The following is a 21677-nucleotide window of genomic DNA, read 5'->3' on the forward strand; positions in this document are numbered from 1 at the left end:
CTTTTTTAGAGATGGCTTCCTATTTGACTGAAGGGGAGATTATTGTTTAGCTTCCAGGATCATTAGACTTCATCTGTAACTAAGTTAATTATAGGAAGGAAAAAGATACCTCTCAATTTGAAGAAAGTGCTATTCAGAGCCCTTTAGATTTTGAGGACACAGTGGGCTCAATGAACTAATGGCCTGATTTAAGAGGTTCTGACCACACGCACGTCCCATTGATTTCAATGGGAATTGTGGGTGCTCGACGCCTCTGAAAATCAGGCCACAAGCGTTCTGAGAAACTAGCAGGCAGCTTGACAGGTTCAAGCTGGCTGTGAATGATCTGGAGACTAGAACAGGGGTATGGAAGATCTTGCTGAACAATTACTACTTAGCACTGGCAGTTTCCTTTAAGCAGCAATTTAATTTTCATGCCTGCTTGACACTGACCCTTAAAAGGAGACGGGTAAGAGATGCACTAACTCAGCTGGACTGAAATTAGATGAATGTTTAGAGGATCCACAGCACTGCATGCTTGGCAGCCCCTACAGGGAGAAAACTTGGATTTGTATGTCCCTCTTCCCCAACAAGATCAGAAAATGGCAGGCCCGCTGACAGGGGTCGGGGGCCTGGGCAATTTAAAAGGGCCCGGGAGCACCCAACCACTGCAGCGGCAGCTGGGAGCCCCGAGCCCTTTTAAATTTCCCGGGTGGGCAAGCAGGACAGGCTCCTAGGTGCACGTGGGGTGGCACTGGTGGTGGTGAAGGCAGCCGGGCAGGCATGTGGAAGCCCTGGCCATGCCAGAAGAGCACGCTCAGCAGCGCAGCTGGCAGCTCACTAGGCACCAGCCAGTGCAGGCGGCAGCAGCTCGCTGGGCACCAGCCATGCAGATCACATCCGTGCAGGCTGGGGGCCCATTGACTGTTCTGCCCTGGGGCCCGGAATTGCTGAATAACAAGATCTTAACAATACAGCTGTACCAGGTCCAACATTCGCCATCACAAAACCACTCCAGGAACAATGAACATGATGCACGTGCCAGGTGGCCCTGCCACTAGAGGTTGCACTTGCGTTGAGCCACTGCTTAGTACTGCTGCAGAAATCAAAGTTCCCAAAGCCGCTACATCCTTGTGATGCAACACAGGAGCATCACAAGTATGTAACTATGGCAGGAGAGTCTACAGCGGAAACAGCACAGGGCAAGGACGGTAACAATAACCAGGCCACTGATTGCTATTGTCTGTAGCATGAACACGACACAAAGGCAAGGACAGATGAGTCCCATGCTTTGCTTAGGACCATTTCACCTACCAGCTGCCAGTAGTAGGCTTCCCCTCTCCCCCCACCAAAAAAAGGTCTTGAATTCTCCTCCATACCTTGTTTAAAGCATGCACAGGAATGTTGGGGGCATCAATGTCCTTCAGGTCTCTTTCAGCATCATACTTGAGATCATTGGAGACGCTGAACCTAAAAGAAAGCAAAGGAGCTGGTTGTCTTGAGGAGGAGCCAGCCTGTGTAGAGTTTAGTGCACATGCAAATATGAGATCAATAGTTCTGGCTACAGACACTGGAGGTGAAGCAAAACTTCCTATGATGCTTCCACAAACACAAGATACTACAGCAGCATCAAATCCTGAACAGGGACTGCCATTTGTGACAAGATGTGCAGGGATCCTGCAGTACAAACCCATCTGTTAGGGGCTTGATTCTGCACCTCCCCTCGACTTCAAAGGGAGCAGGAACAGGCTCTAGTGTCCTCTCCACTTGGTACGTGATTTGCCTCTCCAAAGTATTGTACTAACAATGATTAAACCTCACATCTCCCCTGCAGCGTAAATATTTTCGGCAGACAGGCACAGAGAGGTGGAAATGACTTGCCCAAGGCCACAGAGTGAGTCAGCTACAAAGCTGGCACTCAGGAATTCCTGCTGCCTGGCCTTAAGTTAACTCTCCAAGCTCTTACAGTAAAGAAGGGAAACTTACCACAGAGATTTCTTCCTGCCCTTCAGATAATTTTCAAAGATGATCCCGGCAACTGTCCTGCCCTTTCCAACCCCAGCACCATCCCCAATGAGGAACCCAGCTCGCTGCCCGTTGGGTAGTAAAACTTCATGTTGCTGCAAATTCAAAACCAGAATTAGGAATTAACTCTGATTCACCCTTTGCTAGCGCCTTTCATCTGAGGGGCTCAGAGCACCTCACCATTTAACCCTCACAGCTCCCACGGAGGCAGGTCTTGCACACGTCTCAAAGTAAACTGAAGCCTGGAGAGTTAAGTGACAACACAGCGGCAGAGCAGGGAATAGGACCCCAAGGCCTGATAGAAGTTCTGAGCACCCACAATTCCAGCTGAAGTCAATGGGAGCTGAGGGCACTTGGCACCTTTGAAAATCAGGTCCCATGAGTCTTCATTCCCAGTCCCCTTGCTTTAGACAACACGCCCTTATACAAGGCATTTAAAATCTGTGTCCAAATCCAATGCTCCCAAGTTCTATTTCCTATGCAAGAGGCTATTTGGAAACTCAGCTGAACAAGTTATTTAAGAATGGCACAGTGTATTTTTATTATTATCTACCCATGAAAGAGAGCTGAGCAAGGTGGATCTGGCATACCTGGCAGGCATAAACAATGGCCTCCAGCTGTAGTGCAGAGAGTAACCCGTCGTCAGCAATTGAGCTCGGAAGGGACAGGGTATAGGTAATGTCAGGCGGGGGAACGCTGGAGAGAGTGCTTGTTTCAACCACGCGGTCCGGGTGCTGCTTCCCAATCTTAGCTGGAAGGGAGACACAGGAAACAGTCAAATAACTGATGTTTGCACGTCTATGGAGCATTTCATCCAAGGACCTCAAAGCACTTCACAACACCTGAGTGCTGAGTGTTATCCCCATCTTCCAGATGGGGAACCAAGGCAAAGTGACTTCTCCAAGGCCAGTCAGCCAGGAGCACAGTTGGGAATAGAACAAAGAGGTCCTGATTATATGTTTCTTCTAAACACTGCACTTTGCTCCCTTTGGCAAAAGGATTCCTGGGAATCCCCAATATCACCAGCCCCTTTTTTCAGGGGCAAATGGGGATTGCTGAAAATCTGCTCAGCCCCACCCTCAGTAAAAAGCAACGGCCAGGTCTGCTGTTAAACCAGGGAGATCACAGAGAGTGGAACAGCATACGGGCTCAGGTAAGCCGGCCTGCAAAGCTTAGCTACAAAAATGTGCATGTAGGGGGCTGCAATGCAACGCCACTGTCCTCCGCTGCGGAAAACAGAGACTATTAGGCCAAGCAGCAAGGCTCCACAATCAGTTTCCCACATCTGACAGCGAGGCAAAATGAAAAGGCTGCCACGCAACTCACACTTCGAAGGTACATAATCTGCATAGGTCTCTGTGTGCCCCAACTCCTCCGTTTCTTCCTCATCGCCTTCGTCATCCTCCTCCACCGGAGTCTGCGACTGAAATTACACATGATGTTGATTGAATATTAATATCCCACAGAGCTTTGGACATGTGGTATTAGGTACATGCCAAGTACCATCATTTAAACCCTCCCATCCCAAGCCCACAAACTTCCCCCTCAACTTCAACTCGTCTCATTGATACCACAGAGCAGCACAGGGCACTCTCCCATGTGGTCCAGTAAGTGTATTGCAAGCCACCTTTACAGCCCAGTCCATACTGTACTAGGGAGCAGTGATATGAGCAGTTTCTAAGACAGTTTGGCTGGCCAGTGTGAGCAGGACCCAACTGTGCTCTAACTTGAGCTACACAAGGGATCGAAACCAGTTTAGAACACAGCCTGGTCCCACCTACCGTGGGTGCCAAACCACATCATTTTAAACCAGAATAGCCTTTAAATACTGTTAGCTAATGTGGTTTAGAGCTCAGTTGTAGAGGAAGCAGATATCACTCCCTCAAATCAGTGAAGTTCCAATGAGGGAAATGTAAAACTCTGTGGGGGAAGGACGGTGGCTAGAGAAACATCTGACTGATTCTTAAATCATGGCTTTTCCAGGGGAGACCTTTAGCCAGATCCTTTTTTTTCATATCTGGGTAAGTGCCTCGTGCCTGTTCCCGCAGAGTCAGATGCTCTTCCTCACCTGATAGCTTATGAGGAGTGGGGTGTTTGGGGGATGGTCTTCCAAACTTTCTAAGCCTGTGAACGGTCTGCTGGGAGAGAACAGCTGGAACAGAAAACACACATCTGAGAAAGCAGCTTTAATACTCATCCATCCAAACCAACAGTGACAGGTCATGAAAGGAAAGCACAAAAACAATCCACTTTTGTCCTGTGCCCAGGACTGAGGTAATCATGTATTACAGTGGCTTGATTTGCTCTGCATCCCTCTTCCAAGTTGCGTGTCACACACACGCTGGAGAACTAGCCAAGATGGGTATTTTCCCATGAAGAGTGAGAATGTTTTGTGTGTGCAGGCAGACATAGTGAGACGTGTGCTTCCTTCCATGATGTGAATGTGCCTGCAAGATGGCAGTCTTTCCTACAACATCGTAACAGCAGCATGTGTGTTAAAACAGGTCATCTTGAAACGTCATTTTTGCCCTCAAACAGTGAACTCCTCAGGGCATAGTCTTGTCTTCGTTTATTCACCCGCCTTCCACTCGTTAATGAATTACGTGTACAAATCCTGCCACTTTCAGAGGAATGGTGTTCTCAAGGGCACCATGAGTTCTCTCTGCAGTGGGAATGATTAAGATTGATCTGCATTCATGAACAGAAGGCTGTTTTCCTATCTGTCTTGGAAGCAGCTCTGTAGAAACCTGCTGCACCACTCCCAAAACATTGTGGTTTAAGACTCTAAAGTGGTGCTGCAGGTTTTCTCGGCGCTTCCTGCTCATTGGCATCAGTGGCTTCATTCTGCACTGGGGAACTCAACCAGGAACGCTGGGAGTCATCAATCAATGGGATCATACTGCCGTACAGGATAGCTGGAGATCTCTGGATGAAAAGTGCTACGTCAGAGCTCATTATTGTCATCACATCTGCAGGCACCAGACCACAACTAATAAAGAGGGCTCCCAAGACACTTCCAGCTGGGAATACACAATTGATGAGAACCTTTTTCTGGCTCTTCACTACCAAAATCATACTGGAATTTCCTGAAAGGAAGAACAAAGTCAAGCCAGCAAATCAGGGAGTCTAAAAGTAATCAACTGCTCCATAAGCAACATTGCTTCCAATTTACAGCCAGAGACGGGTGCCAAACCTATACAGACAGACACCTTCCAAAGGCAGAAGTGAGCCATTGGAAGGCCATAAGCAAACGCTCTGTAATTGTTTACTAAGAAAGAAAGCAAGAAGGCAAGCAAGCAAGAAAGAAATTGTCCTTCATTACTGGAAGTCTGAGTCAGATTTACCAGAAAGAAGCTGGCAGAGATGTTTCCAGTGCCAACAAAGCTGGAGAGGGGTACAAAAGTTTCTACTCAGGCACTAGAAAAGACTCAGATCTCCTCATTCCATTGGAATGGAAGGGCAGAGTAGCCTCAGCTCTGACAAGGAAAGATGATTCTTTATTGCAAAGATAACCCAGATCTCTCCTTGACTCATGGCATCTTCAACGTATAAGCTCAGATATACCAATATGGCTGCTGCGCACAGCTCTCACCGGTGCCCCTAGATCTTCATCTCTGGTGGCACAGTGTCCTAAAGAAAGTGGTGGACGTCTCACTGCTTGGGCATTTAATAATAACTGGCAGAGATATTAGAAAATGTATGCCAGGGAACAATCCTGCAGCGATAAGGAGTTGGACTGGATGATCTAATAGGCCAGTTCCAACTCTAATTTCTACAATTCCTCCCCTTCTCTCTTCCGATCCACCCACTAGTTTACTCCTCGCTGTAACATATATTCCATGTAGGAGAACACTGTGTAAAAGATGTACACTCCACATATAAGAACAGAGGGAAGAATGCAGGAGAGATGCTCACTTTATAAAGCAACTGACAATTGCATAATTGAATCTTCATTTTATTCAATTTTTTCTCTCCTTACCTTATTTTATTTCCCTTTTGTGCCTGTCTCACTAATACTACAATAGAAAATGAAATTGTCAGTTGACTCCTCTCTGTATAAATATTACTCCTCTGGATCTGGCTGGGAGGAAGGTTCTCAGTTTTTAAAAAGTGCCTTGAATGATCAACATTACTAAAATGTATTGACAGGTCAAGAAAACTCCAGCTGCAGGCTTCAAAGGGTTAATCTTTGCTTTACTGATTCGAAGAACTCAAGGGGTTCTTTTGAAATGCTTGTGAGAAATCATATTAGATTGCAGTGAGTATTTTAAAATGAGTATTTAAGACATTTCACAATCCCTGTACAAATTATGCAACTATGTTTTGTCTGCAGAATGCCTAAGATATTTTGCGGGGTGGTTTTCCTTCCCACTGTCCCTCTTCCTGAAATGATAAAACAGAACTAACGTGTCGTTATAAACGCCTCTTCCCCCTATTAGTTGTAACACCTCATCCGGGATGGGCAAAGAAGACCTGTCATGGAGTCCATCTATTCCCTTCTCAGGGGTGTAGTCAACCACATTCTGAATGGAGGCTGTATATACAGCATATGGGATCAGAGTTTATCAGTGAGGCTTAGAAATGAAGAGTCTAATTGTGAAGTGTTTCCCAAATGTTCTTCCTCTCACACTCAGTAGGCACCCTCCCCCACTAAAAGGCAACAGATGTAAAACTGAAAAAAGGAAATGCTCTTTACTTAACCTATCATTCGCATGTGGAACTCACTGCCACATGACATCATTGACGCAGACAGCTTAGTAAGATTTTAAAGAGGATTAAATACAATGAGAGATTCTACTGCTATGTCAATATGATAAAAAATAAAAGGTCAAACCCCCATGTTTCAGGGCATAAACTAACTACTAACTGATAGGGGTTAGGAAGAAGGTTACCCTATAGGGAGCTTATTCCAGAACTGTCTACCAGGCATCTTCTTGCACCTTTCTCTGAAGCATCTGGTCCTAGTCACCGTCAGAGATAGGACCCTGGACTAGCAGGACCAGCAATGCAATTCCCATAAGCGGAGTGCATGCAGGAGCCTGGGACGTGTCAAAGGAGGATGCTGGCTGATACTGCCTCACTAGCCTTCACTTGTAAAAACTTCCAAAGTTAACACGTCAGACTTTACGAGCTTTGAATTTAGACAATAAAATTGACAAGTGTCCTAACAATGTTTCATGGCTCTATCTTGTTTCTAAGGAAACAGATATTTGATCAACCAAAATGGAATAAAATCACCATATCAGAACTGATTAGGATCATGTCAGGCTGAGTCATTCCTGACATCACACAACTGATAGCTCATTTTTATACTGCAGCTGTGTAAAAGCAGTATATGGCTATGCAAAAGCAAAAACATCTGCAATCTTATGGAATATTAATATTATTGTGGTATGAATGAATACACGGGGGAGATTATTCACATGACGTTTATCTTGCAACAATCATACAAGCAGTGAAATAATCTCACATTATCATGTGCTGAATGTTAAAATTAAATCTTTCGCCTCATGATCTTGCAATACATCGTTCGCTTGTCTTCTTTAATATAATGAAAATTGTGTACTGAAAATTCAGATAAAAAAACTCTACCACTCAGTGCTCTCTATCAGGTGATCTATTTTGCCAGTATACTCCGAATTATCGCCACCTATGCAAAAATGAAACTGAAATCCTGGTGCCGCATGTACTAAATTAACTCATTCCGTGAGGAAATGCTGGGAACACTTGATAAAAAAAAACCTCAGAATGCAGAGAGCAAAGATAAAACAATGTTCAAAACAACTAGTTATTTTTTCCACAAGGAAGTCACTGACAAATGGAACTCCCCTGAGCTAATTGTCCTGTTATGAACCCAATCAGTGTGAAGGAAGGTGATGGCTCCGGGTGGTCATTTTAATTGGCAGACAGGAAGCTATAAATGGCAGCATCCAACAGTAGTAACAGTGGCTACTGTTCTGACAAAGTGAGGTAGTTTCACACACCCACAAAACATTACCCATTTCTCTTGCTTTCTTTGTGCTGCTCAGCATATTATTATTGTATATCTTGTACAAATACAACTGAAGACTTATCGCATGTCAAATCCTGAACTTAGTTTGTATGTTTAGAAAACACACACTTGAATGAGCTACATTCTTAACAGCATTTTAAGCTTCCACGTTCAAAAAATAAATGAAAAAATGGGCATAATAAGACATCAACAACTTCAGTACAGCCAAGTGTGGTCCCTTCAGACATTTCTTTGATTAAAATGGTTCAGCTCTTCCTTTCCCCTCAAGCTTTTTGTGCTCTAGGTTCAAACTTGTCTAGTTACCGGCCTATCTATCTTCAGCTATGTCTACACTACAAGCTAGGGCTGTGAGTCTCCTGCTCACGTACGCACACTTGGTAGGTACAAACAGCAGCGTAGATGTGGTAGCAGTGAGTACAAACTCACCTGAAACCGGCGGGTATGCTCGAAGAGAGCACGTCAGAGTTACAGTTTAAGGCCAGAAGAGACCGACCACCAGATAATCTAGTCTGAACTCCTGTATATCACAGGCCACCAACATCACCCATCACCTAAACTCAAGACTGAGCACGGGAATCATACCCCCAGCTCGTACTGCAGACATAGCTTAGATCAGCGGTTCTCAAATTGCGCATTGGGACCCCCAAGTGCGTTGTGACCCAGTTTGAGACTTGTTTTCCAAAGGGATCTGTATGACAGCAAACAAAGGACAGTGGTGTACCGGGAAACCAAACGTGCCTGGTAGTGAGCATTCACTACAAAATCAAAACGAGAGATTTGTCACATTTCTATGCTACCAGTTCATCTAACTATCCAAACTCCTCCCCAATACCAGTGGCTGATACCGGGTTGTAAAGTAATAAATGAGCAGTACTAATTAACTGGATGGAAAGGAGGCAGTGGGATGTTGTTTAATGGGCATCTGCACTAAAAACTAGAGTGTTTTGGGGCTACTCTCAAACCAATATAGGGTTTGAATTTTACTGCTGTCACAAAAGAAGAAATATTTGCCATAGAAAAGGAATGTATGATAGACATAGGTACTGGGACAGCTCACTGTAGCATAACGATCTAGCCAAAAATATTTCTAATGGCCCCAACACAACAATACACTGTAGCTACCCTTCATATGGGCAGCTGGGTGGCTGAATGTTCCGAGTACACACTTTCACTGGGATGCTAAACATACCTACCTGAGCAGGCTGTGGGGAGGCTAAGCTAATGTTTGTGCAGTGCTTTGAAAGAGTGTGAAGTATTATTTACAGGTGTGTCCTAACATTCCACTGATTTCAGTGGACTACGTCAGTGTAACAAGTGCAATGGAGGATCCAGAATGAAGAGGTTCAAAACCAGGGACTGAACCTATTTTAAGCTGGAGCCCTTTGAAATGTCATTAGAATCGGGTGTCCAGAGCCCTCCCTGAGACACTCAATCAGCCTCACTGGCAGCAGCACTTTATCTGGGTCTGAAGGGAGGGTTGCTTCACCTCTAATGGATTTCCTAATTCCTGGGGCAGATGTTTCGTAAGAGAACTGCAAGATCAGGCCTCGAGGCTTGAATTTCTGAGTGGGGAGGACAGGAGAGGGACTTTCACTGACCTCTATTTGGTTCGGTTGCGACGTGTTTATATCCCATATTGTTGGCACATGGTTCAGGCTGTCGGCAGGCAGGAAGTCCTGAGCATCAGCAATGTCGGAGAGGGAGTCCGCGGGGGATGAGAAGAGGGAGTTGTTGGAGAGCTCATCGAGGTATGAAGAATCCTGAAATGGAAAGAAAAGCCTTTGGTTACAGGAGATGGTAAGAAGGTGCCTCAAAGGTTCTGTCTTGCACTCACATGCACAGGCTGAGTTTCATTTCATAATATTAAATGGACAGCTTTGTTACATCCATGCTCCATGGTGCTTGGAAATGAACTGGTAAACCAAAACAGCTATTCAGAGCAACGGGGTTTAAATCTATAATCCCAGTTTCTTGACACAGTAGGAAAAACTGCTGGTGCAATGTACAGGAACCCAAGTTAGACTCTTTGGAAACACTTTTAGATTGTGACTCTCCAAGTGCAGATCAGCATGAGAGAGGATCAAAGGACAGGACAGCACCAGTCACTCTGATCTTCATATTTAATTAAAAATAACTCAGCACTAGTGAAAGGTGCCAAATCTAAAGTCCTCTATGTATCCACAAAACAGGTACAGCATACATAGCAACAGCACTAATTATTCTCCCATCCCAACATGAAACCACCTATCAATTATTATTATTTGTATTACAATAACACCTAGAGGCCTCAGCCAATATCAGAACCCACATTGTACCACGTGCTACTCCAAAATTTAGCAAGAGACAGTCCTGCCACAAAATGCTTACAGTCTAAGCAGACAAATCAGTAAAAGGGAGGATTATCACCCCCATTTTACAGCTGGAGAACAGAGGCCCAGAATGATGAAGTGACTTGCTCAAGATCACACAGGGAGTCTGTGGCAGAACTGAGAATAGAACTCAGGTCTCCTAAGTCCCAGTCCAGGGCCTTGACCACAAGGCCACCCCTTCCTCAAGCTGGACAAGAAGGGAACACCTTTCAGTTAAGGGGTCACTCTCCATCCTTAATCATTCCTCGGTGTGTCTGCTAAGAGTGCCCATGATAGCTCTACTAAGAACTGGAATGAGCCCCACCACGTGCCATTTACAATACCCTCTACTTCTCCAGCCAGCTCCTTATTTGGTTGTATGATCTCCAAATAGGCATGAGAACCAAAAGCCAAGAATGCAGGCCTAAGCAGAGAGTCTATTGGGAAACTTGCGCAGAACTCTACCCCCCTACACAATGCCTGACTCTACCCATTGACTTCACTCACTCACTCTCGCCATTAAATCTCTTGTAAAACACAGAGGCAAAGGTCAGCCTTCTGTTCACCTTACAGCACTTTATCTTAAAGTGCCGTGCTACGCCATCCTGTTCTCAGGTGGAGAAGTGTCAGTGTTCCGCAGGGATTGCGGGATGGACCAATAGGTCCTTCCGCCTCTACCATGAGGAGTCTGCCAATACGAACAGCTTGCTATTTCTTGAGAGAGGAGTTAAATTTGTAGACATGATGACAATTTTGGCCCTTTGCTGTTGCTAGGACAGATAACCAAATGTCTGTGGTTGCACCCAGTATGGCTGCCAACTGGTCTCTGATAATGAGGAGTCACTGCACTTCATTTCCAGTTAAAGGCCCGTTTTCTACTGATCTAGCTGCGGAATAGGAAGGCAGCCAAAGGATTTTAAAGTCCTAGCCCTGACTCAGAATCATGACCAGCTGAATTCCCTTGGGTTATTCCTGAGGGTTTCTGGCCAAGAGCTAGGAAAGACTCCCTCCCGATTGCTATTTTGCAGTATTTAAAACCAGCAGGACTTTTCCTTTCATTCCCTCCACAGCTAATGTCTGATTTGGCTCCCTGTAGCGACTCTGGAGCTGTAGGTGCGGTAGCCAGCAGCCGACATGCTGATCCCAGTACACAAAGTAAGAGAGGCTGTGGGAATGGTGAGTAAACTGCGGATTACTGAAGCATTGACGGGGGTACAGGCTGACTAACAGACATGGGAGTAGCGATTACACTCCACTTTTAGACAGGTACTCCCAGTCTGACTAACCTCCTTCCTGTTCAGAGTCAATTCTTGGGTTAATGCACAACTCTTACCAATCATCCTCCCAGTGAGGGACGCTCAGGCGTCCATTTAGGGTTCTAGCTCTTAACAGTCCTATGGCTGCGTTTTGGGTCACTCCGCACCAGGCGTTTTCAAAAACTGAATTCGACATTTGGGTTTGTCACACTGGAATTAAACAGTCTCCAGAAACAAGAGTCACACTCTGGGGTAACAACAAGGAAAGTATCTGGGTAAGTAAGTACCACCGTTGATATCCTCCTCCTAGACAAGACGCAGGGTCACCGTGTCCCTTCAGAGAGACTCCATACCACAGGAATTGGCCTCCGGCTGTGCACTGACGTACAGAAGTGTTCTGGGCCTGCCAGCTCTGCTCCTAACAGAATGGGAGCTACCTGAACAATACGAGGCACTGTCACCCCAGTCCAACCACACAAAGCTAAAGGAGCATGAGGCCAGGTTCAAGAACTACTCCCAGTCTCTCCCATGACAGCAAAAAGCCCTTCCTGTAATACAGTATGGGGCTTAACTAAAGAATTGCAGGACAGTCGATGCTGTATTGAAGCTAGAGTTATTCATACAATTAAGATATTTTTAAATTACCCTCCCATCTCTCAAGATCTGTGTCACCTTCAAATATCCCACCTAATTCCAATCCCCCACAATGACACCTGCTGAGCACCTCAACCTTCCATGCTGCTTCCATGCTGAAACGTGTCAAGTCACCTCACTGCTTTTCCTCTTTCCCAACTCTCACTTCCAAGAAAAAATCCCACTGGAGTGTAATGGTCCCTGCTGCTTGGGACCACCATCAAAATCTAGCCTCCTAGATCTGCAACCCTGGAAAGAGCAAAGATATGGGCCATGTAGAATTTAATTTATGGAAGTGAAACCCCCCCAGGGAAACAATTGTTCTGTCCATTCAGAGACACAAAAACAAGTGTGTTAGAATTCTTCTCTATATAATCAGTTCAAGCAGTTCCAAGTATTTAACACATCGGGGCCTATACAATGAATGAAGAAGTGAGGGTTGGATAGACCCTCCAAGAAGTAGCTCTCTCAGTCCCAGAAGTGCACATGATTCTGGCCAAAAAGGAAACCTGCACCAATTTCTGGTGGCTCGATGATTTTGCAGAAGTTACTCTCAGAACACCAGCTAAATAGGCAGCAGTTGTGCTTCCCTATATGTCTACACAGCACTTAGCACATACAAGCAAGTGAGGAGAGAGATTTTTCTCCTAGAACTTCCCAGTCCAGAAATCCATAGCTATTGCGGTGGGGTCTGCCTTTGTTCTGTCCACGTGGAGTAGAACAGCCACGGCTAAAATGGCCAGTCCGGAGACACGGCTGTGCTATTTTCAGTCATTCTTTAAAAGATCCTGAATGCGAACACAGAAGAGCCCAGCCCAGGACTGGTCATTTCAGGTGAATCACTTGGTATTTGTTTGTAAGGGAGAAAAGCAGACACCTGCTCCTGGTAATCTTTTATAGCGCAGGGGCCGTTTGCAAGTTACTGAGCGACACGCCATGGTGTGAATCTGTAGCACAGCAGTTTGCCTCACAGTAACATCCTGCGTAGACACTTCTATAGCGCAGTGAAAATCCCACAATGCTGCTTAGCATATTGCTTCAAAGCGCAGTTTGCTAAGCTGCGCGCCGGGATTTTCACTGAAGTGTAGCAGTGGCCACATGGGACGTTACTGCACAGCAAGCTGGTGTGCTGCAGATTCATACCCTGGCTTGCCTCGCATGAATGTGTTGGGTAGATGAGGTGCACCAAAGAGTTCATGTTCACATTACACAATGTGAGAACACGATCAACATTGCAGCCCAGGTTTGGAACCTGGGAGTTGGACAGGGATTTGCTGAAAGCCACAGAGCTAAACGATAAGCATCTGTGTTTGTGTTCTCAGGAGGAGAGCTGGCATGGGGCTGACCTCACCTCAGACGAGAAAGGGCAAAAAGGACAGGAGCTGTTGGGCACTGGATGTAAGAACTATTTTGTTTACACAGTGGTTCTCCAATATTTTTACTCCTTCATTGCCCCTCTCACAGATGGATCCACCTCAGTGTTTAATTCAACACTTTTCAATCCGAGGACCATTCTCGATTCCCAACCTACAGCGTGGGAACAACTGCAGCGCGGTCTCAAGGCATGAGCACGGGGCTAGAAGTCAGTAGGTCTTGGCTGTGCCGCTTACTCATTGTTTAGCCTTGGACAAGTCACTTCAACTTTGTCTCCACTTCCTCATCAGTAAAACATGGATCCTGCTACTTATCTCCCACCTCCCATAGGTGGTGTGAGAATTAGCTAATATCCATGCAGTGCTTTGAGCATAAATATTAGGTTAACACAGGTAACAAAAACATCAGTGTAATTTACAGATCTTGTGCAGCATCCCACGTGCTGCATCAACCCCCCTGTGCCAGCTCCCAAGCCACGACTGCCTGCATTCCAGGGCCCCAGGAAAACTCACTTCTTCCACAATGCCCCAAGAGCTGAGCTAAACGATAACAAAACTCCTCTTCTTCCAGGCTTCCCAGCACTGTCCCTCTTCCCTGACCCTCTCACACTGTAGCTCTTGGGGGCAGGGAGTATTTCTATTTTTGTCTGAGATGGTGCTGAGCACAGGCTAAACACGTCAGAGGTGCACCCATTTCCTTTGGATCAGGCCCATACTAAACAGGAACACAGCACTTCTTGTTTCTTGCTCAGACTCTGAAGTGCAGCTCCTGCCCCAGAGCAACCTACTGAGCAAGAAAAACTTATCAGAGAAGTTAGCAATGGAGACAGAGTCTGGTCCCGTCCCTTGTTCCACCCAGTACAGGACTGTTTGCTGTCCCTAAAGAATACTCTCCAAGGGCTAGTCTAACAGTCTAATTTTAAATGCCACATGATGAGGCTTAGTATATTGGATGATCAAAATGAATCATAGAATATCAGGGATGGAAGGGACCTCAGGAGGTCAGCTAGTCCAACCACCTACTCAAAGTAAGGACCAACCCCAACTAAATCATCCCAGCCAGGGCTTTGTCAAGCCGGGCCTTAAAAATCTCTAAGGAAGGAGATTCCACCACCTCCCTAGGTAACCCATTCCACTACTTCACCACCCTCCTAGTGAAAAAGTTTTTCCTAATATCCAACCTAAACCTCCCCCACTGCAACTTGAGACCATTGCTCCTTGTTCTGTCTTCTGGTACCACTGAGAACAGTCTAGATCCATCCTCTTTGGAACCCCCTTTCAGGTAGTTGAACGCAGCTGTCAAATCCCCCCTCATTCTTCTCTTCTGCAGACTAAACAATCCCAGTTCCCTCAGCCTCGCCTCATAGGTCATGTGTTCCAGCCCCCTAATCATTTTTGTTGCCCTCCACTGGACTTTTTCCAATTTTTCCACATCCTTCTTGTAGTGTGGGGCCCAAAACTGGACACAGTACTCCAGATGAGGCCTCACCAATGTCGAATAGAGGGGAACGATCACTTCCCTCAATCTGCCCCTACTTATACAGCCCAAAATACCGTTAGCCTTCTTGGCAACAAGGACACACTGTTGACTCATATCCAGCTTCTCATCCACTGTAATCCCCGGGTCCTTTTCTGCAGAACTGCTACCTAGCCATTCGGTCCCTAGTCTGTAGCGGTGCATGGGATTCTTCCGTCCTAAGTGCAGGACTCTGCACTTGTCCTTGTTGAACCTCATCAGGTTTCTTTTGGCCCAATCCTCTAATTTGTCTAGTTCCCTCTGTATCCTATCCCTGCCCTCCAGCGTATCTACCACTCCTCCCAGTTTCACAAGAAGAAAAGGAATACACAGTAAAGTACAATTTACAAGAGTAAAAGTGTCCTTTGGGGCCAGCCCTTATTGCCTAGTGAATAACCATCCTGAATACGACTGTCCTAGTCACTTAGTGAGGGGATAAGTGAGCAGTGATAGCAGAGAACTTTATTTTATATAAAGAAAACTGATAAATGCCGAGGAACTCTAGGGCATGTCCTCAATCTTCAAAGCAAAAGCCCTACTCATAGTAATCACACCAGGAACTTGCCTGAGCAAGCAGGACATGACACCAAACACCAGCCAGGGCCAAGAAGCCATCCCAGATGAGTTTTATTAGAATCATAGAATCTCAGGGTTGGAAGGGACCTCAGGAGGTATCTAGTCCAACCCGCTGCTCAAAGCAGGGCCAATCCTCAGATGGATTTTTGCCCCAGATCCCTAAATGGCCCCTCAAGAACTGAACTCACAACACTGGGTTTAGCAGGCCAATGCTCAAACCACTGAGCTATCCCTCCCCCGTTAATTTATTTTTCCTCTGGAAGGGGATCAGTTCAGGAGCAAATGTTCGAAAACACGTGTGGCAGAAGTGGAGCAGAAAAAAAACAGAGAAGGAAGGGACAGCAAGGGCACAGGGGAGCTGCAGCTATGAAGGCAGATAGAGTAGCCATTGCTCATTAGCCCTGAGGGAGCAGAGTGCCAAGTGAGCACTCACCATGCGAGCTGCTGAACTCTTAGTGAGCTCATTAGGTCAGTGGCTCTCAAACTTCTTTTACTGGTGACCCCCTTTCACACAGAAAGCCTCTGAGTGTGACACCCCCCTTATAAATTAAGAACACTTTTTTATATATTTAACACCATTATAAATCCTGGAGGCAAAGCGGGGTTTGAGGTGGAGGTTGACAGCTCGTGACTCCCCCATGTAATAACCTCGCGACCCCCTGAGAAGTCCCAACCTCCAGTTTGAGAACCCCTGCATTAGGTCTTCCTGATGCGAACCCCCCTTGCCCAGCCTCTGGTGACTAACCTATCCAACTCTTTGCTTGTCACTTTGGGCTGAGATGGGGAATAGGAAATTAACTCCAATGTCAGAAGCAACAGAGAGTCCTGTGGCACCTTTAAGACTAAAGATGCCACAGGACTCTCTGTTGCTTTTTCCAGATCCAGACTAACACGGCTACCCCTCTGATACTTGACTCTAATGTCAGAAATATTAGCCCCTTGGCTCATGCTAGATTTCTGCCCCCCCCTGGGGCTCACAATGTAATTCAGGTAGATGGAATACGCCAGTTTGTTTAAATGCAAAACAGACCCACACACTGGCTTTGTGCACCTTCAGGATCAGCAATTCCACAACCTGCCTTGGCAGGTTATTCCATTGTCTCATATGGAGCTCCGGGAACTATTTTAGTTTCCAGGGACAGAAAGCAAAGGAAAGGACACTAGTTAATTAAGGCTATGTCTATCCAGCGCATCTTACAATGGCACGGCTGTGCCGCTGCAGCCGCACCATTGTAAGGTGCGTTATGTGGCCGCTCTTTATCGCCAGGAGAGAGCTCTCCCAGTGACAAAATAAAACCACCTCCAATGAGAGGCGGCAGTTTCATCCCCAGGAGCGTGGCTCCTGCCAATGAAGCGCTGCCCACAGCCAGTGCTTTTTGTCGTTAATACTTTTGTGGTTCCGGGGTGTGTGTTTTTTTTCACACCCCTGAACTATGCAAATTTGAACAATGGAAGTGTCCGTGCAGACTTGCCCTCAGCCAACAGCCTGTGAAAAGCAGAGAAGGAGGGTCAGAGTTTAGACCCCCGTGAAGTGTCCCCTTCTGCAATGTGACTGTTCTAACTGGGATACATCTAGCACCCCCCATAAAAGGGCGTTATCACCTGGTAATGAGAGGGAGTTTAATCTATGCTGGCTACAGAGAGTGCTTTAGTAGAAAGGTGTCAAATCCTGGATAAGCAGCTGGGAAAAACTGGAAACAAGACTGGGCGGTGGGGTGGGAGGGGACCAGGACACAGATGGGTAGGGAAGTCAGAACAACAGAGGTGCAGCAAGGACTGAAATGAGGAGTAGGTTCCAAGCTTCTGTGACACAAGATCCCCGATTTGGAAAGAGTGTTGTGTGCTGTGCTGCCTTTTGCCCCTCTGGACATGGGTAGCGGCTGAGCACTGTAAGTCCTTTTGTTGGTGAAATGGCCTAACACCCTACAGTGGCCACCTGGACAAGGTGTTCTGGAGAGATCAACCCACTTAATCCTCCAGGACTTGAAAGGGTGCTTATTTTGTTCTGCTCCAGGCTGACTAGTAGTAGTTAGCACAGAGGTGGGCAAACTACAGCCCACGGGACCGTCCTGCCCGGCCCCTGAGCTCCCAGCCGGGGAGGCTAGCCTCCGGCCCCTCTCCTGCTCTCCCCCTCAGAGCCACGCGGGCAGCGCTCTGGGTGGCAGAGCTGCGCGCTCCTGCCAAGCACAGCAGCAGCATGTCTGGCTCTGGCCGGCGTGGCAGCCAGACATGCTGCTCTGCATGCTCTGCTCGGCATGGTAAGTGGTAAGTAGGCCAGGGGGTTGTATAAGGGGCGGGGGGCCCCAGAGGGAAGTCAGGGGACAGGGAGCAGGGGCCAGTTGAATCGGGCTGAGGTTCTGGGAGGGGGGCAGGCAGGGGATGGGGAACGGGGTGGGGTGGATAGGTGTGGAGTCCCAGGGGGGCTTGTTGGGGGCAGGGGTGTGGATAGGGTCAGGGGACTGGGAGCAGGGGGGTTGGACAGGGGGTGGGGTTCCAGGGGGCAGTTGGGGTGGGGGTTCCCGAGAGGGCGCAGTTAGGGGACAAGGAGCAGGGGCGGTTGGATGGGTCAGGGATTCTAAGGGGGGAAATCAGGGGGCGGGAAGTGGGAGGGAGCGGGGGCCAGGCTGTTTGGGGAGGCAGTCTTCCCTACTTGGCCCTCCATCCAGTTTTGCAACCCCAATGTGGCCCTTGGGCCAAAAGTTTGCCCATCCGAGTTAGCACCTCCCATCGGAGTAGATAGAACCTTTTTACAGTGATAGTTACAGAAAGGGAAACTGAAGCAGATGCAATTCTTAGGATTTATCTAATGCAGGCAAATTGTGCTGGAATAAGATAGGCTGTGAATTTAAAAGCACTACAGCTATTCCAGAATAACTCCCCATGTGGACAGTTTTATTCTGGAATAAGAGTGTCCTTTCCTGGGTTAGTTTAATCCACTTCCACAGTCTGGACTGCAAATTCTGGATGAGCCAGTTATGAGTGGGCCTTTCGGCAGGAGGTTATAAGGGAGAGAGGCAAGACTGCATGTCCCTGATCTTTACATTGTGGCATTACAAGCTGGTCAGTCCATTCCGGGCAAGTGCAGAGAATGTCTGTTTCAGAATTTAATTTCTGAATCCACTGCCTCCTGGCACTGATTTTTCCCAGTTTTTCCTATAGCAATGATAGGACAACGGACATGGAAACAAAAGCATTTAAGTATTTTCTGGTGAAAATAAAGTTCAGAACTAACAGTTTTCTGCAAGTTACACAAGAAGTGGGAGTTTATAGGAGTGCATTATAAAACGGCCAAAGGGCAACCCCTTTGTAGCAGGTTAACCATTTAATAGAGTTTTACAAGAGGTGAACAGCAAGTCAATAGGGAAATACAGCTTTGCAGATGCTGGCCATGTAAACCCTCCAACATGTTCTAGATTTACAACAAAGCTCAAATAGGTACAATTCACTGGTTTATTAATGTGCACAACGTGCTTTGAGCACCTCAGTTCAAAAGGAGCCATAAAAGGATGAGTTAGCAACAGGCTAGTTACCTGACTGCCTTCTGATTATTTCAGATTCCCAGTTCGGCTGTGGAGGATATTAATGATGTACCCCATTCTGGCTAGTTTCTGACACTTGCCCAAAATGGATAAGTTATCGAAAGCAAGAATTGATTCACTCTTGAGAAAGTGATCCGAGGGAACAAGTGTAAAAGAAATGTAGTTACACCTCTTTCTCCTCGCCACTAGAGCTCCGGTTTCTATTTCGGTCAAAGCAAATGTTTATTAAAATAAATGAAAGAACAGGTGAAATCTAACTATAGAAAGTGTGTGCACCTAAAAATATTTTATGCCCACAAACCCATTGGGATGAATGGTTTATTTATTGGCAATCCCTCCCCATAACAGAGGAAACATACTTCTTTTGCACAGCAGCAGTCAGTTCCTCTAGACTAAGACAGAACAACACCTGTTCCATTTGGCCTTTTAAAATAATAATAATAATAAAAAAAAAAACCAGCACAACACAAAAGCTAAAAAGCCAGTCAGCTAGAATTCTGTTTCTAAAGAACAAAGTAAGCACACTGGGTTTCAGATTACTTTTTAATTTCTCCTTCTAATTTACTGAGCTGCAACTTGCCTGTGCAGTTAAGAGGAAGTTTTCTAGCCATGAAAATCAAAGTCCTTCCAACCATAATGCTATAAACTCGCAGTCCTGGTTTGATTGGCAAGTGCTTCTCTGCCCTTCTGTATAAATGTTCTGAATTCGGAATAAAACTCTTGAAAGCCTTTAGGGTTAAAAAAACACAGATTAATCTTCCACACTGCTTCCCTTCCTCAAAGTTTCTCAGTTAGTTCCAGAATTCTGACTGGTTAGGAGTGATCCGTGTGTTTTGAATATTTTAGCATAAACAGAGTGCAACTTAAAAATAGTAATCCTTTTCTTAATCCCCTTACATCAAGAATTTTGGCTCTGAATTCTACTATCTATGTATAAACAGGCACACGTCCACAACAGCAGCTAAAAGATGCCTATCCCGCAAACAGAATGCAAACTATCAAGTGAAAAGAGGTAAATGTTACCTTGTAGAGAGAGGAGAACTTTAGCCAAAATTGCATTTGGGACATTTTAAAACCGCATTCAACTCGTTGCCAGACGAGAACTCGGGCAAAACAATGAGCCGTGCTTTTTCAGTACATAACGGAGAAAGATCCTCATTCATGACAGCAGCAGCGGCAGCAGCCAGAGAAAGATCTCATGAAGGTTTAAAGAAATGTTACACGCCAAAGGAAGGAGTGAAAATGGTGGAAAAAAAAGCCAGTCCATACAGTGCGGCTGTCCTAAGGCTGTAGAAATTTGCATACAGTGTTTAGTCATGAAGCAGAGTGCTCTTACTTCCTCTAAGTATGGGAGCTGACTTTCAGGAAATGATGCCTGCTTGGTAAGTCAGTGAAATTACTGGCAGTGCGATGAGAATTACTGTATGTGGTGTAATTCAACCACAGATACATTGTAAACAAAGCTGAGCTCCTCGATGGGCTCAGTTTGACTTGGGACAGAAGCAAAGTCTATGTCAAGAACTTATCTGTTCAATAAGCCAGCGCATAGCTCATTCCCCCCCCTTCAACTCTAGTCTGAGAAAAAAATGCTACCTTGGACAAAAGAAAAACATCTGCCATCTTTTTGTTTGTTTTCCCTTTTCTCAGAGATTTAGGGGTTCATATGAACCTGCCAGCTCAATCCCCCCCCCTTCCTTACTCGCCCGCCTGTCCCTCAACAAAAATAAGGGAGGGATACTTTAGTTAATAGTGTGCTCTGAGTGGTTATGGTTTTACACACACACACCCTTCCCTTTTCAAATACTTCATTTTGAGCTTTCTGCATCTTTGCTGGTTAAGTAAAGATATTACTACTAGGCATGACCTGTTTCTGCTGCAGGGTGGAGAAAGAGAAGGAAAGGGGACTAGAAGGAAGCATCTAAACAGGATTTCACGACAACAAACTTTAACAAGAGACTGCCCTAAAGAAAAGGTAGATGCCAAAAGGAGAAGTAAAATGTTACTTGCAAAATGTTGTGGTATGAGGAACCTGTCGTTTGAACGTATCTGTTCGGTTTTGGGGAACAAAACGGGATGCATCTGTGCGCTTCTCCCCAGAGAGATTAATAACAGCACTCTGACAGATCAAATTCTGGAGCAAGGGGCAGTATTACAGCTCCTTCTAGTGCCTTGCAAAGTGGGAGTGAACCACTTCATTTCCTCCAAATTGAGATCCACACCTGATTAACTTCACCTTGCCCACATCCGCTTTATTGTTCTGGCTCACTGTGTGGGAACTGAATTCCATGTGGGTCAAAAGCCAGAGGCACAGATCCAGCAGCGATAGTGCGTTCATTAGACATGCAGCTCTCTACTAAATACTCTTAACCAGCTGTGCCGGTAAGGGAGTTTTAGTTACCTGGCTGAACAAGCTGTTATA

At 46.1% G+C, this 21677-nt stretch overlaps 1 protein-coding gene across 16 annotated transcripts in view; it reads right to left on the minus strand.

The window, feature by feature from the left end:
- Positions 1 to 21677, minus strand: part of SBNO2 (strawberry notch homolog 2) — a 123778-nt gene that overhangs the window by 25611 nt on the left and 76490 nt on the right. For 14 of the 16 annotated variants that reach the window (XM_039515216.1, XM_039515209.1, XM_039515207.1 and 11 more), the window contains 6 exons: positions 9616 to 9777; positions 4073 to 4156; positions 3331 to 3427; positions 2595 to 2755; positions 1966 to 2099; positions 1359 to 1449 (listed from right to left, as the gene is read on the minus strand). In XM_039515216.1, the coding sequence (XP_039371150.1) occupies positions 1359 to 1449; positions 1966 to 2099; positions 2595 to 2755; positions 3331 to 3427; positions 4073 to 4156; positions 9616 to 9777 (729 nt within the window). Of the gene's footprint in view, positions 1 to 1358; positions 1450 to 1965; positions 2100 to 2594; positions 2756 to 3330; positions 3428 to 4072; positions 4157 to 9615; positions 9778 to 20281; positions 20560 to 21677 lie in introns of those variants that run through there. The other 2 variants (XM_039515223.1, XM_039515221.1) reach the window with 2 other exon arrangements.

This window comes from Mauremys reevesii, linkage group 26, assembly GCF_016161935.1.
Source record: "Mauremys reevesii isolate NIE-2019 linkage group 26, ASM1616193v1, whole genome shotgun sequence".
NCBI lineage: Eukaryota > Metazoa > Chordata > Testudines > Geoemydidae > Mauremys > Mauremys reevesii.